Below are 15,353 nucleotides of genomic sequence, written 5' to 3'. Positions count from 1 at the left end.
ACCAAGGTAGAACATACAAGGTAAATGGTAGGGCACTGAGGAGTGCAGTAGAACAGAGGGGTCTGGGAGTACAGATACATAATTCCCTAAAAGTGGCATCACAAGTAGATAGGGTCGTAAAGAGAGCTTTTGGTACATTGGCCTTTATAAATCAAAGTATTGAGTATAAGAGTTGGAATGTATTGGTGAGGTTGTATAAGACATTTGAGACCGAATTTGGAGTATTGTGTGCAGTTTTGGTCACCTAATTACAGGAAGGATATTAATAAGGTTGAAAGAGTGCAGAGAAGGTTTACAAGGATGTTGCTGGGACTTGAGAAACTGAGTTACAGAGAAGGGTTGAATAGGTTAGGACTTTATTCCCTGGAGAGTAGGAGAATGAGGGGTGATTTGATAGAGGTGTATAAAATTATGATGGGTATAGATAGAGTGAATGCAAGCAAGCTTTTTCCACTGAGGCTTGGGGAGAAAAAGAACAGAGGTCATGGGTTAAGGGTGAAGGGGGAAAAGTTTAAAGGGAACATGGGGGGGGCTTCTTCACACAGAGAGTGGTGGGAGTGTAGAATGAGCTGCCAGATGAAGTGGCGAATGCGGGCTCACTTTTGACATTTAAGAAAAACTTGGACAGGTATATGGATGAGAGGGGTTTGGAGGGATATGGCCCAGGGCAGGTCAGTGGGACTAGACAGAAAAATGGTTCGGCACAGCCAAGAAGGGCCAAAAGGCCTGTGTCTGTGCTGTAATGTTCTGTGGTTCTGACTACACAATTGGGTAGTTTGTTCCATGTGTCCACAATTCACTGTATAAAGTAATGCTTCCTGATGTTAGTCTGAAATCTCCCTTTAACCTGTCTCCACCTATGGCCCCTGTATCCTTGTGGATGGATTACTTTTGTAGTAGCAGCTAACATCCACCTTACTTATACCCTTAATGATTTTTAATAATTCTATCATGTCTACTCTCATTCTACATCTACTTAGGCTAAAAAGACTTAATTCTTTCAATCTTTCTTCATAGGTTATATCTTCAGACCTGGAATGAGTCTGGTTGCTCTTCTCTGAACTCCCTACAGTGTCTTCACACCCCTCACAAAATTTAGAAATCAAAATTGTTTTATTTCAGCTTGTTTAGATGTTTACAACATCAACTTTTCAAGTGACAATATGCCATAATATTTTAAATGACAGAATATACTTAAATGGAAATTAGAATGGAGCATTTAGCTTATTTGGCCATTTCTACCATTCAATGAAGTCATAAATAATCCATCACCCAAAATCCATTCAGCAGCAGGTAACAAACACAAAATGCTGGAACTCAGTAGGCTAGGCAGCATCTATGGTAAAAAGTACAAATGACATCTGGGGCTGAAATCCTTTGGCAGGACTCTCCTGTATTCCTTTCCACAGATGCTGCCTGGCCTGCTGAGCTCCTCCAGCATTTTGTGTGCGTTGCTTGGATTTCCAGCATCTGCAGATTTTCTCTTTGTTTGCAGTACCAGCTACCCTATATTCCTTAGTAGCTCTGTATCAATCTTTGATTTGTAATGATCTAGTATTAACAAAAATTTGCCAAAGCAAGTGGCAAACTTTGTATTTCCCTACCCATCACAGCATCTTCATTTGAAATAAAGTGTTTTCAATCTTCACTCTCAAAAACTTAACAATTGGAATAAGGTCAAAGTTCCTCTCTCAGACTAAGACCAAATCCCTTGATGTGGTCGTACAGTTCCATTAATATATTGACAATACTATCCAATTGTGCTTTCATCTTGTAAATGGAAGGGTTGTGCAGTTTTTTTGTGTATTTGATATGGATGAATATTTTTCTGAAGTGTGGTACCCAGAAGAGATTATAGTACTCCTCGTATGGAGTCCAGTCAGGGCTTATAAAACTGTAGCATGGCTTCAAACCTTTGCGCCCAAATCCTCTGGATATATAGATTAACAATTTAATGGCTCTTTATTTAAATTTCTTTTCCTCAGGGATGACATTTTAATGATCTTCATGCGTAGGCCTCCTCCCTTCCTCCCTCCCTTTTCTTTGTGCATTTGGTTTTGTATGGCTCTTACTGTCTGGAGGGGACTTTGTTCCATCCTGTTTAGGTTTAAATTGAGAGGCCTTGTAGTCACCTATGTTGAAATAAGTTAGCAGCTTTTCTACCGTTCATTTAATCTATTAATAGCTCTTTGTTTTTTCATGGTCAGATTGACTCTGCTGATGCTGCCTTTTTTGTATCATTAACTAACATGGCTATGTAATTTTCCAATCTTATTGTCAATGTAGTTATTAAACCATAAAAAGAAGAGGCTTGAATGCATTGAATTTTCAGCTAACAAATTTGCCTTAATAATTTGATTATATTTATATATTTAATGTTATTTACTTATTAGAGATTGGGTTTCATCTGCAGAAGATTAGGGAAGTATGTCTTGACCACAAAAAGTAAAACTTAAGCTATGCTGCGCAGTTTCCTGTTTTTTTTTAATATATATTAAAAAAGCACTTAAAGATAATTTGTTACTTCTGGTTTTCTTCCTCTTGTCCATCCATTCAAAAAAGCCTTTTGTATCCAAGTTCTTTTTTGGTAAAATATGTTACTTTGTATTCATGGATAAATCTTGATCTAACAGTCCAATTCCTTCGAACTGTGATTTATAAGTAAGGGAAACTTTTGTCCTCATTGAGATGCTGTCCTTTTCATGTATTCCCATCCTTTTTCTTAATGTTTTGGGTAAGAATGAGTACAGTGTTCGGAGTAATGTCATAAAGATGTTTTTATCAGTGAAGTTGAATTTAATTGCCTCAGAGAAAGTTACTTGATTAATACATGTTGCAATTTGTGTCTTGGTATTCAGAAATCTATCCCCTAACCAACACTGCCTGATTATGTATTGTTTGAATTATGAGGAAGGTTACAGTGGAATATACATTCAGTAGTACACCTGCTTGTTAATGCAAAATAACCAATCAGCCAATCATGTGGTAGAAGCTCAATGGATAAAAGCATGCAGCCGTAGACAGGTGTTCTGTTGTTCAGACCAAACATCAGAATGGGGAAGAAATGTGATGTAAGTGACTTTAACCATGGAATGATTGTTGGTGTCACATCGGGTGGTTTGAGTATCTCAGAAACTGCTGATTTCCTGGGATTTTCATGCACAACAGTCTCTAGAGTTTACAGAGAATGGTGTGAAAAACAAAAAAAAAAATCCTGTAAGGAGCAGTTCTGTGGGTGAAAATGCCATGTTAATGCGAAAGGTCTGAGGAGAATGGCCAGATTGGGTTAAGATGGCAGGAAGCCAACGGTAACTTAAATAACCATGCATTGCAAGATGTAGCTAATAAAGTGAGCACTGAGTGTAGATCAGTTGGAAATCTGAGTGAAGAAATGTCAGGTGGAATTTAATATAATATGATAAAGCATATTGGGAGGTCTAACGTGCAAGAGGAAAGTATACGATGCATGGAGCACTAAAAATACACTAAGGTATCTTAGAATGCAAGTCCACAGCTCCCTGTATGTGACAATACAAGTGGTTTGGGTGGTAAAGAAGGTTTATGGCATGTTTGTCTTCATTGGTCAGGGATTGAATATATATGTCAGGAAGTCATGTTGCAGTTGTTAGGCCACATTTGGAGTATTCTGTGCATTTCTGGTTGCTGCACTACAGGAAGGCGTGGAGGCTTTGGGGAGGGTGCAGAAGATGTTCGGCAGGATGTTAACTCTATAGAGTGTATTAATCATAAAGAGAGTTTGGGCAAACTTGGTATTTTTTTTCTCTGGAGTGTTAAAGGCTGAGGGGCAACATGGTTAAAGTGTAAAACATCATGAAAGATAGATGAGGTAAATATTCAGTCTTTTTCTCAGGGTAGAAAATGAAAATACAAGAGCGCATATATTTAAGGTGAGAGGGGAAAAGTTTAAAGGAGATTTGTGGGGAAGTTTTTTCCACACAAGGAGTGATAGGTGCCTGGAGCATGTTGCTAGAGTAGTTACATTGGCATCCAGACCATGACAGGTGTAGTGGGCAGAAGGGCCTAATTCTGTGCTGTACTGTTCTATGTAAGTTCAAAGATATTCAAGAACAATTTTTTTTGCCATTTTTAAATATTCCATAAAATTTTAAATAAATATTTTCACTTTCCAATTTTGTGTCTCCCATTTTTCTGTGCTATTTGTAGAGCTTTTTAAAATATTTCCAACCACATCAAATGATTTTTTTTCTGGGGGGATTTTTATTTTTAAATACGAGTCATTTGTTTTCTTGTTCCATTAAATTCTATTGCTATCTTGGGCACCACAGTAATGTAGCGGCTAGCATGATGCTATTTCAGCTTGGGACATTCTGGAATTCGGTGTTCAATTCTGGGGCTGTTCTGTCAGGTGTCTCTGTACGTTCTCCCTGTGGAAGATACGGGTTTTCCTCGGGTCCTCCAGTTCCCTTCCATAGTCCAAAGACATACTGGTTAGGTTAATTTGTCATTGCAAATTGTCCCGTGATTAGGATAGGTTTAATTGGATTTGCCAGGACTTTGGTAGGTCGTTATGCCCTGGAGGGAGTGAAGGGTCTACTCTGCGTGTATCACTAAATACACAAAAAATAAAATAAATTGTTTTAACTACATCTGCATCCTCAGGGGAATGAAATGGAAAGTTCCCCAGCCACTTAATGTTTGAAATGCAGGGTACCCAGTCCTAAAAATAGCAAGTTGCAAAATAAACTGAGTTGGCCAGTGTTATTTATGACAGGATTCTGCAATCGTTTTTAGAAAAAATTCAGATTTTTGAAATATGGTTCAGCTAATTGGGGCAGTTGCTTAATTCAAAGTCAGGACAGCTTTTAAAGAAGAAAAAATAGTCTAGAAAATAGACTGGATTCTTTTTGTTTATTTTGGACGCTGTGTAGTTTAAATGGGGCAGAAGACTATAGCCGAACAATTTCTAACTAGTGTAAGTTGCATGCGCTTGGGTGGCAGCCAGACTCTGCACCATGCTTATAGTGGACAAATTTTGAATAATGTCAGTTGCATGTGTTTGTGTTCAAAAAGCAGTGAATTTTGTCAGTGATAGTTGATGAGAAGTAAGCAGTAAGACAATTCAGAACTGTTTTGCTCACTGTGGTTTCAACATTCAGGCTTGAAGATGCCAGTAATTGCTGTTATACATTACAGAGTGCTTTTTAAATAGCATCAGTTGTGTGTGCTTGTATTATGTTATCCATTTAGGCCAACGGTGCTGGTTTAATTTTGTTGTTTTCATTTTGACCTTATCCAGAAAAGAACATGTGGAAATCTACAGCACAGTACAGACACTTCGGCCCACAATGTTGTGCTGACCATGTAACCTACTCTAGAAACTGCCTAGAAATTCCCTACTGCATAGCCCTCTATTTTTCTAAGCTCCATTCACCTATCTAAGGGTCTCTTAAAATAACCCTGTTGTAATGCTCTGCCACCACAGTTATCAGTACATTCCACAGATCCACTACTCTTTGTGTAAAAAAAAGACTTGCCTCTAATGCCCCACTTGTACCTACTTCCAAGCACCTTAAAGCTATGTCCCCTTGTGTTAGCCATTTCAGCCCTGGGAAAAAGGCTCTGGCTATTCACGCAATCAATGCCTCTCCTCATCTTGTACATCTCTATCAGGTTACTTCTCGTCCTCCGTTGCTTCAAGGAGAAAAGGCCAAGTTCACTCCACCTATTTGCATAAGGCATGCTCTCCAATCCAGGCAACATCCTTGTAAATCTCCTCTGCACTTTATCATATCCACACCCTTCCTGTAGTGAGGTGACCAGAAACGAGCACAGCAGCAAAGTAGTAGTCCATTATCTACACTAGGAGTCTGCGTTGATGTTGTTTATTCAGTCAATCAAAAGAACACAGCAGCAATTAATTCTTCTGTTGATAACTATTTGGAAACAATACTGTTTTATAATACCATAGTAGTATTGGTAGTATTCTAATTGCTTCTGTATTTCATTTAAATGCATAATTTGTTATTCAGTTAAAGGTAATTTGTCTTTGTTATACCTTTTAACTATTTCCATGAAACTTAGGCTAATTGGGGCATCTGCTTAATTGGGCCAAAATGTACTGGTCCTGATGTGTCCCAATCAACTGGAATCCACTGTATATGAATTACCAAAAGTGGGGAGGAGATTTGTGTTTAAATTAATTGTAAGGGCTTTCATTTTACTGGTGAAACATGTTATGAATCATAAGTGTCTTTTTGTAAATATTTAAATGAATCCTGTAAGCCTTTTACTGCCACCTCAAACACGAGTCAGCTTTACAAAAGATCAGATTATTCGATAATTATCAGAAACCACGGTGTCTATGTAGTGCTCAAGTTATTGTTCATCATGTTAAGCCATGGAGTAATGATCCCATTGCAGTTAGACCTAGACCCTCTGCAATTTGCCTATCGTTACCATAGGTCAATGGCAGATGCAATCTCAATGGCTCTTCACACAGCCTTAGACCACCTGTACAATGCAAACATCTGTGTCAGGATGATGTTCATTGACTATAGCTCAACACTTAACATCATCATTCCTACAGTCCTGGTTGATAAGTTACAGTACCTCCCCCTGCAATTGGATCCTCGACCACAGTCTGTGCGGATTGGTGATAATATCTCATCCTCGCATGGTGCACCTCAGGGGTGTGTGCTTAGCTCACTGCTCTACTCTCTCTATACCCATGACTGTATGGCTAGGCATAGCTCAAATACCATCTATAAATTTGCTGATGATACAACCATTGTTGATAGAATCTCAAATGGAGATGAAAGGGTGTACAGGAGTGAGATATACCAACTAGTGGAATGGTGTTGCAGCAACAACCTTGCAGTCAATGTCAGTAAGACAAAAAAGCTGATTGTGGACTTCACAAGGGTAAGATGAAGGAACACATACCAATCCTCATAGAGGGGTCAGAAGTGAAGAGAGTGGGCATTTTCAAGTTCCTGGGTGTCAAGATCTATGAGGACCTAACCTGGTCCCAACATATCGATGTAGCTATAAAGTAGGCAAGACAGGGACTATACTTAATTAGGAGTTTGAAGAGATTTGGTATGTCAGAAAAAGCATTCAAAAACTTATATAGATGTACTGTGGAGAGCATTCTGACAGGCTGCATCACTGTCTGGTATGGGAGGGCTACTGCACAGGACTGAAAGAAGCTGCACAAGGTCATAAATTTGGTCGGCTCTATCTTGGGTACTAGCCTACTAAGTACCCAGGATATCTTCAAGAAGTAGTGTTTCAGAAAGGCAGCGTCCATTGTTAAGGACTCCCATCACCCAGGGCATGCCCTTTTCTCATTGTTACCATCAGGTAGGAGGTACAGAAGCCTGAAGGCACACACTCAGTGATTCAGGAACAGCTTCTTCCCCTTGGCCATCCGATTCCAAGATGGACATTGAACCTGTGAACACTACCTCACTTTTTAAATTTATATTATTTCTGTTTTTGCATGATTGTTTAATCTTTTCAATATATGTATACTGTAATTTATTCATTTATTATTATTTTTCTTCTATATTATGTATTGCATTGAACTGCTGCTGCTAAGTTAACAAATTTCATGACACATGCCAGTGATAATAAACCTGATTCTGATTATGTAGTAAAATGTATTTAAAATGATGGGGGCCCAAAACTCAGGTCATGCTTTCTTCTTATTACTATATCAAAGAGGAGATGGAGAAATACACTCTGTGTTTTAGGAACAGCTTCTTCCCCTCTGCCATCAGATTTCTGAATGGACTGTGAACTATCCCATGAACGTTATCTCATTATTTTTGCAGTACTTATTTAATTTAATCTCTTATATTTCTGATTGCAATGTATAGCTTGTATGTATTGCACTGTGCTGCTGCAAAACAACAAATTTCCATGACCTATGTGTTAGTGCTGAAGATGAGGTAGTTGGTTTACAAACAGGCAATGTGTAGTGAGACTCCTGGAAAGGAGAGGTGGATGATAGGGCAAAATTGCAGTCAACAGGATGATTTGCATCGTAAAAGGTGGACAAAATTGAAAAGGGTGAATACAGAAGTGAAGATGTTATATGTGAATGCATGCAATATATGGAATGAAGTTGATGAACTTGTAGCACAGTCACAGCATGTATGTTGTCGGCATCACTGAATCATGGCTGAAAGAAGATTATAGCTGGGAGCTTAATGTCCAAGGATACACATTGTATTGAAAGTACAAGCAAAAGGAAGAAGGGATGGCATTGCTCTGTTGGTTAAAAAATAAAATTAAATCATTGGAGGTGACATAGGATGGGGAGGTGTTGAATCATAAAAGCCAAAGAGAAGGGCATATAATAGAGCAAAAATTAGTGGAAAGTTAGAGGATTGGGAAACTTTCAAAAACCAACAGATGGCAACTAAAAAAGTCATTTAAAAGGTAAAGATAGAATACGAAAGTAAGCTAACCAAATATATTAAAGAGGATACCAAAAGTTTCTTAAGATACATGAAGTGTAAATGAGAGGAGAGAGTGGATATTGTACTACAGGAAAACGATGCTGGAGAGGAAGTAATGGCAGACAACAAAGTGGCGGATGAACTGAATACGTATTTTGTATCACTCTTCACTGTGGAAAACACTAGCAGTATGGTGGAAGTTCCAGGTGTCAGGGCCTTTTCTGGTTGGCTGCCGGTGACTAGTAGTGTTCCATAGGAGTCTCTGTTGGGACTGACTTTTTTAATGTTATATGTTAATGATTTGGATGATGGGATTGATGGCTTTTTTGCAAAGTTTGCAGATGATACGAAGATAGGCGGAGGGCAGGTAGATTTGAGAAAGTAGAGAGGCTACAGAAGGACAGACAAATTAGGAGGATGAGCAAAGAAGTAGCAGATGGAAAACAGTGTTGGGATGTGTTTGGTCGTGTAATTTGGTAGAAGAAATGTAAGGGTTGACTATTTTCTAAATGGAGAGAAAATACATAAAGGGACTTGAGAGTCCTTGTGCAGGATTCCTTAAAGGTTAATTTGCAGGTTAGGTCTGGAGACAAAGGCAAATGTGATGTTAGCATTCATTTCAAGAGGACTAAATAATAAAAACAAGGATTCAATGTTGAGACTTCATAAAGCACTGCTAGCTGAGACCTCACTTGGAGTAGTGTGAGCAGTTTTGGGCCCCTTAAAAGACCATAAGATATAGGAGCAGAATTAGCCATTCAGCTCATCAAATCTGCTCCATCATTTCATCATGGCTGATCCCGGATCCCACTCAACCCCATACACTTGCCTTCTTGCCATAACCTTTGATGCACTGACCAAACAGGAACCTGTCAATTTTTGCTTTAAATATACCCATGGTCTTGGCCTCCAAGGATTCACTACTGTTTGGCTAAAATAATTCCTCCTTACCTCTGTTCTAAAGGGTCACCTCTCAATTTTGAGGCTGTGCTCTAGTTCTGGACACCCCCCACCATGGGAAACTTCCTTTCCACATCCACCTTATCTAGCTCTTTCAACATTTGGTAGGTTTTAATGAGATCCCCTCATGTTCTTAATTCCAGTGAGGCCCAAAGCTGCTAAACATTCCTCATGTGTTAACCCCTTCATTCCTGGAATCATCCTCTTGAACCTCCTCTGGACTCTCTCCAATGACAACACTTCCTTTCTGAGATATGAGGCCCAAAACTGTTGACAGTACTCCAAGTGTGGCCTGACCAGTGTCTTATAAAGCCACAGCTTTATCTCCTTTTTTTAATATTCTATTCCCCTTGAAATGAATGCCAACATTGCATTTGCCGCCTTTACTACAGACTAAACCTGTATATTAACCTTCTGGGAGTCTTGCACAAGGACTCATAAGTCCTTTTGCACCTGTGTTATTTGAACCCTCCCCATTTAAAAGTATAGTTTGCAGTTTTGTTCCTTTTACCAAAATGCATTAGCATACATTTCCCAACACTGCATTCCATCTGCCACTTTTTTGCATATTCTTCCAATTTGTCCAAGTCCTTCTGTAATTGTATTGCTTCCTCAGCACTACCTACCCGTCCGTCTATCATCTGCAAACTTTGCTATAAAGCCATCATCTTAGAAAGGATGTGCTGAAACTGGAGAGGTTTCAAAGGAGGTTCACAAAAATGATTCCAGGTTTGAATACCTTGTCAAATGCCTGTGATTCTCCACTGACCTTATGTTGTTTTCAAACATGAGATGGGGAAGGGAAGATGGATTATTGAATTGACTTTATTTCTTACATCCTTCACATACATGAGGAGTAAAAATCTTTACATTTTGTCTCCATCTAAATGTGCGATCATAGTAATTTTTAATAATTTATAATGAATAGAACAGTCAATGTAATATAGAGTGCACTCAAGTCAGCGTGAGTTCATCAGTCTGATGGCCTGGTGGAAGAATCTGTCCTGGAACTTGTTGGTCCTGGCTTTTATGCTGTAATACCGCTTCACGGATGGTAGCAGCTGGAATAGATTGTAGTTGGGATGGCTTGGGTCCCCAATGATCCTTCTGGCCCTTTTCACACGCCTGTCCCTGTAATGTCCTGAATCATAGGGAAGCTCACAACTACAGATGTGCTGGGCTATTTGCACCACTCTCTGCAGAGTACTGCAATTAAGGGAGGTACAGTTCCCATACCAGGTTACTGTAAAATCTGGAAGAACTTCCCTGGTACCGTGCTAACAACAGCATTGAGGCAGCAGCATATTGTCCTTGTGTTGAAATTTGTATTATCTCTGACAAATACATTGTTTTTACACAACACTGTTGAAATAACAGAATTATCTGACCCTGGAAATGTGCTTGTGATCTGTTACTGATGTAATACAGAAAGCTCAGCAAACAATTTGTGCTCAGCAAGCTCTGATTTTAAATTTTTTTCTGATGTTGTTCTGTTGTTCAATCTTGAGAGTGCAGCAATCCCTTGACACTGGCACTATGTTTGTCGAGATCATGGGGCTGAAGTCTGTTGGGTTGTCAAGAGTTCTTAATCTTTAAGCTCAGTGACAACAGATTGTCTATGGGTTGGATTTTTGCCAAAGAATGACAAATGGTGTTTCATCATCATAATTCAGTTCAGATTGCTGGCTAGCCAAAGAGGAGAACTCCAGGAAATGAGATGAAAATGTACCCTTTACTAAATCTGTAATTTCCTTTGGGATCAGTAAAGTATCTATCTGTCTATCTAAAATGTGTATTTGAAAATATTCTTGCTAAATTCAAAATGTACTGCTATAAGGTGAAAATTCAAGGTAATTATATAAGTGATTCACTGGTCATCATCAACATATACCTGAATATATTTTTACAGTATGTACTTCATAAATAGAGTTTTGACTTTTTGAAATATTCCGGAGTGTTTTGCTTAACCTCCTGAATGGAGAGCTGAATTTTGTGTCTTTTGTTTGGCTTCAGACTATACTGATATAAGTAATTTACTCTCAAGGTCGTTCAAATAAGGCCTTGTGATTTCATTCCATTTTATTTCCCTCCCCATCCCCTCCTGAAGACTAACCACTTTTAACAAAACTTCCTTTTTCCCCTGGGTAGAAGCAGTCTTCAGTCAAGTAGCATTTGTGGAAAGAAAAACCAATAACATTTCGGGTTAAATTATGGATGACCTTCTCTTTTGTTTAGTTTCAATTGCTTCTATTCGGACAATTTTAAGGACTGTGTTTGAGTGAAGATAGAGCATACTGCTGTACAAAGCTGTGTTCTTTTGCTACTTAGGATTTTAATATAGTTAAGTGTAGCAAAGTAAATGTCCATTCCACTCGGAAATACTTTGATCCTACACATTGCTACAAAAAGGGGGAATTTGGTAGTAATGTCTATGACAGGATCAGATGAAGCTTTCAAAGTTGAAATTTCAGAATCAGATTTAATATCACTGGCATGTGTTGTGAAATTTGTTTTTACAGCAGATGAAAAAACTTCGAATTACTCTGTGTGTGTGTGTGTGTGTGTGTGTGTATGTATATATATATATATATATATATAAAATGTGTGTGTACTATAAATAATTGTTAAATAATGCAAAAAATGCTGAGGTGGTACTCATGGGTACAATGTCCATTCAAAAATCAGATGACTGAGGGGAAAAGCTGTTCCTGAATCGTTATGTGTGTACCTTCAGGCTCCTGTACCTCCTTGCTGATGGTAGCAATTAGGAATACTGTACAGGATATGAGTGAGCAAAATGGCAGCAGTTCAGATATTGATTCTTACTTTGTTGCAATTTCTGTGCTATCTGTCAGAGGTATTAAACTCTAATATTTTTGAAAGGTTGGTGGCTTCAGTAATATTTTAAATATTGATCTATAAAAACCAGTGATGTTTTTGTATTTTAGTAACTCCAATTCTAGCATGATGATTTGGCACAAAGCTGCACAGAACTAGGTGGTTAGTAAAGTCAACCTTGTTTTTCTTCTTGTCTAATCCATTCTGTTGAATCAGTCACTATTGGATTCTCTTGCACCTTCAGGTAGATGTCTAGATTGACTTGGGAATTGGTGGTTTGAACATTTCCATTCATAAAATATTTTCTGTTGAGCTTTCCTTCTAAAAAAAACATGCTGTAGTGCTTAATTCATTCAAAATATCTCAAAATAAAGGTTTTGACTTGGCCAGTTTGCAAAACTTGTTAATAAAATGGCTATATTCACATGAAGTAGAATGAGATTGAAATGATGCTCTCCAATTCTTGCAGTTCATCTCCTTAAACTCACCGTCATTTCGTTTTCCATAAAACTAAATTTGATGAGATTTTGCTCATTTGTATGTATGTGAATTGACAAAAATGTTTTTTGTTTGTTTGATGATTCTTTTTCGTAGTGTTTATGGACGTTTGATTACATTTGACAATATATTAATGTATCTTGGTGCTTGTTCAGGGAGTTACAGTATTTGCTAATTAATACTGAGTTGTGGTCAGTTGTGCCAGTGAGATTGTGCTTGAAACTATCAAAATTGATTTGGTTAGCGCAGAAGTGGAAGATTAATATGACAAGGTGAAAATCAACTGCTTTAACCTGTCTCTCCATTTATTTTCTGGTTCATTATGGTGATATAATTTTTGCTCCAAAATTATTTTTTTCCAACATTCAATAATCACACTTGTATATATTTTTAAGTATTTAGTTTACTGTAATATCCAGGTCTCAAAAATTGAGCTTGATTTAATGGATGTATAATTTCAAATTGTTAATTGATCCTTTTAGCTGCTGTTTATTTTATACTTTATACTGACCACCTCAAATTCGTTTTTCCCAACAGGTGAAACTTGTCAAATACATCAGCAAGCAGTTACAGTGCAAGCGCAAGGTACCGCCTAGTGAGAGAACCTCTGAATTGGAGAGCTATCCTCGACTGAGTGACTGGTTCCATACAATTAACTTAAGAAAAGAAATATTACAGGTAGGTTTAACTATTTTATTACACTTGTAATACATACTGTATAATATATATAATCTATAACAATATACTATATAATTATATGTAACATTAATGGATAAAGTGTTGTTTTCCAATAGTTTTTAGTCTCAGGCCATCTCGAATTAGAATATTTACATGTTGAAACATATAACAACTATTTATTAGGTAGAAGTTTAAGTAGGAGTACACTCTCAAATGATCTTTTGGACATAATCAAGATGTTAAAAGGGGTATATATTATAAGCAAAGAAGAAACCCTGATTTATAAACAGGAAGATGAAAGGAATTTTAGATTGAAGTAATTTCTGTGAATCTGCTAAATGGATAAAAGTTGGCAGAAAATTTAAGGGAAATTGGATTTTCCAGTGAACAATATTAAAAGTGGGCAATTTACTTGAGTAAATAGGTATTGTAGCGCTAAAATAATGACACGGAGTCGGTAAACTGCAATTAAAGATGATTTTATTCGAACTTCACAGCCTTGCTTTAAAGCCTCCCTCATCCCGTCCTCCCCGGGCGCGGATGCTCTAAGGGACACGTACTCACAAACCCCCGCAGGCTTTTTCCCTTTGTTGCGGACCTGGCCTTTGTGCCTGCACGCTGGCTATTTGTGAGCCGGTTCGAGTGCACTAGGAAATGGGTTGCCACATAATCCCCCCCCCCCCACCCCAGAACCGGCGATACACCCCCCAATGTCCACAGTCTGGACCGGACCCTGTTTGGGAGGTCGGCCTCTGTGCCGCGGTGCCGGAAACTCGAACGGTTGTGCCAGGTCCACATGGGCCGGTTTGAGTCGGTCCACCGTGAAAACCTCCTCTCTCCACCCAACGTCCAGCACGAACGTGGACCTGTTGTTCCGGAGCACCGTAAACGGCCCCTCGTAGGGCCGTTGCAGTGGTGGCCGATGCCCGCCCCGTCAAACAAACACAAACTTACAGTTCTGCAGGTCTTTGGGTACGCAGGTCGGGTTCTGCCCATGCTGCGAAGTGGGTATGGGGGCCAGGTCACCGAGCCTCTCACGTATTCTGCCCAGGACTGCTGCGGGTTCTTCCTCTTGCCCCCTCGGGGCTGGTACGAACTCCCCGGGGACGACCAGGGGTGCGCCGTACACCAACTTGGCCGACGAGGCGTGCAGATCGTCTTTGGGCGCCATGCGGATGCCAAGTAGGACCCAAGGAAGCTCGTCCACCCAGTTAGCTCCTCTCAGGCGGGCCATGAGACCCAACTTCAGGTGACGGTGGAAGCACTCCACTAGTACATTTGACTGTGGGTGGTAGGCAGTGGTGTGGTGCAGCTGTGTCCCCAAAAGGCTGGCCATAGCTGACCACAGGCTGGAGGTGAACTGGGCGCCTCTGTCGGAGGTAATGTGGGCCAGTACACCAAAGCGGGACACCCAGGTGGCGATCAGTGCCCGGGCGCAAGATTCAGAGGTGGTGTCCGTGAGCAGGATCGCCTCTGGCCATCTTGTGAATCGGTCCACGATAGTCAGGAGGTGCCGCGCTACGCACGACACTGGCAGGGGGCCCACGATATCCACATGAATGTGGTCGAAACGCCAGTGGGTGGGGTGGAACTGCTGCGGCAGAGCTTTGGTGTGCCGCTGCACCTTGGCCGTCTGGCAGTGCATGCACGTTCTGGCCCATTCTCTAACCTGCTTGCGGAGTCCGTGCCAATCAAACCGGTTGGCTACCAGCCGGACAGTTGTCCTGATGGAGGGGTGCGCTAAGTTATGAATGGAGTCGAAAACATGGCGCCGCCAGTTTGCTGGGATGACTGGACGGGACTGGCCGGTGGCGACGTCACAGAGTAGGGTCCTCTCAGCTGGGCCTACGGGGAGGTCCTGGAGCTGCAAGCCGGAGACTGTGGTTCTGTAACTCGGGATCTCCTCGTCTGCCTGCTGCGCTTCTGCCAGCG

The 15,353-nt window shown here is 40.0% G+C and overlaps 1 protein-coding gene across 10 annotated transcripts in view; it reads left to right on the top strand.

Annotated features, from left to right (window-relative positions):
• Positions 1–15,353, top strand: part of ksr1a (kinase suppressor of ras 1a) — a 179,203-nt gene that overhangs the window by 83,150 nt on the left and 80,700 nt on the right. For all 10 annotated transcript variants that reach the window (XM_059973487.1, XM_059973491.1, XM_059973490.1 and 7 more), the window contains exon 2: positions 13,281–13,421. In XM_059973487.1, the coding sequence (XP_059829470.1) occupies positions 13,281–13,421 (141 nt within the window). The remainder of the gene's footprint in view (positions 1–13,280; positions 13,422–15,353) is intronic.

Source organism: Hypanus sabinus, chromosome 6 (genome assembly GCF_030144855.1).
Source record: "Hypanus sabinus isolate sHypSab1 chromosome 6, sHypSab1.hap1, whole genome shotgun sequence".
In the NCBI taxonomy this organism is placed as follows: Eukaryota; Metazoa; Chordata; class Chondrichthyes; order Myliobatiformes; family Dasyatidae; genus Hypanus; species Hypanus sabinus.
Note: the sequence above shows the minus strand (reverse complement) of the source record. Positions and strands in the feature narration are given on the sequence as shown.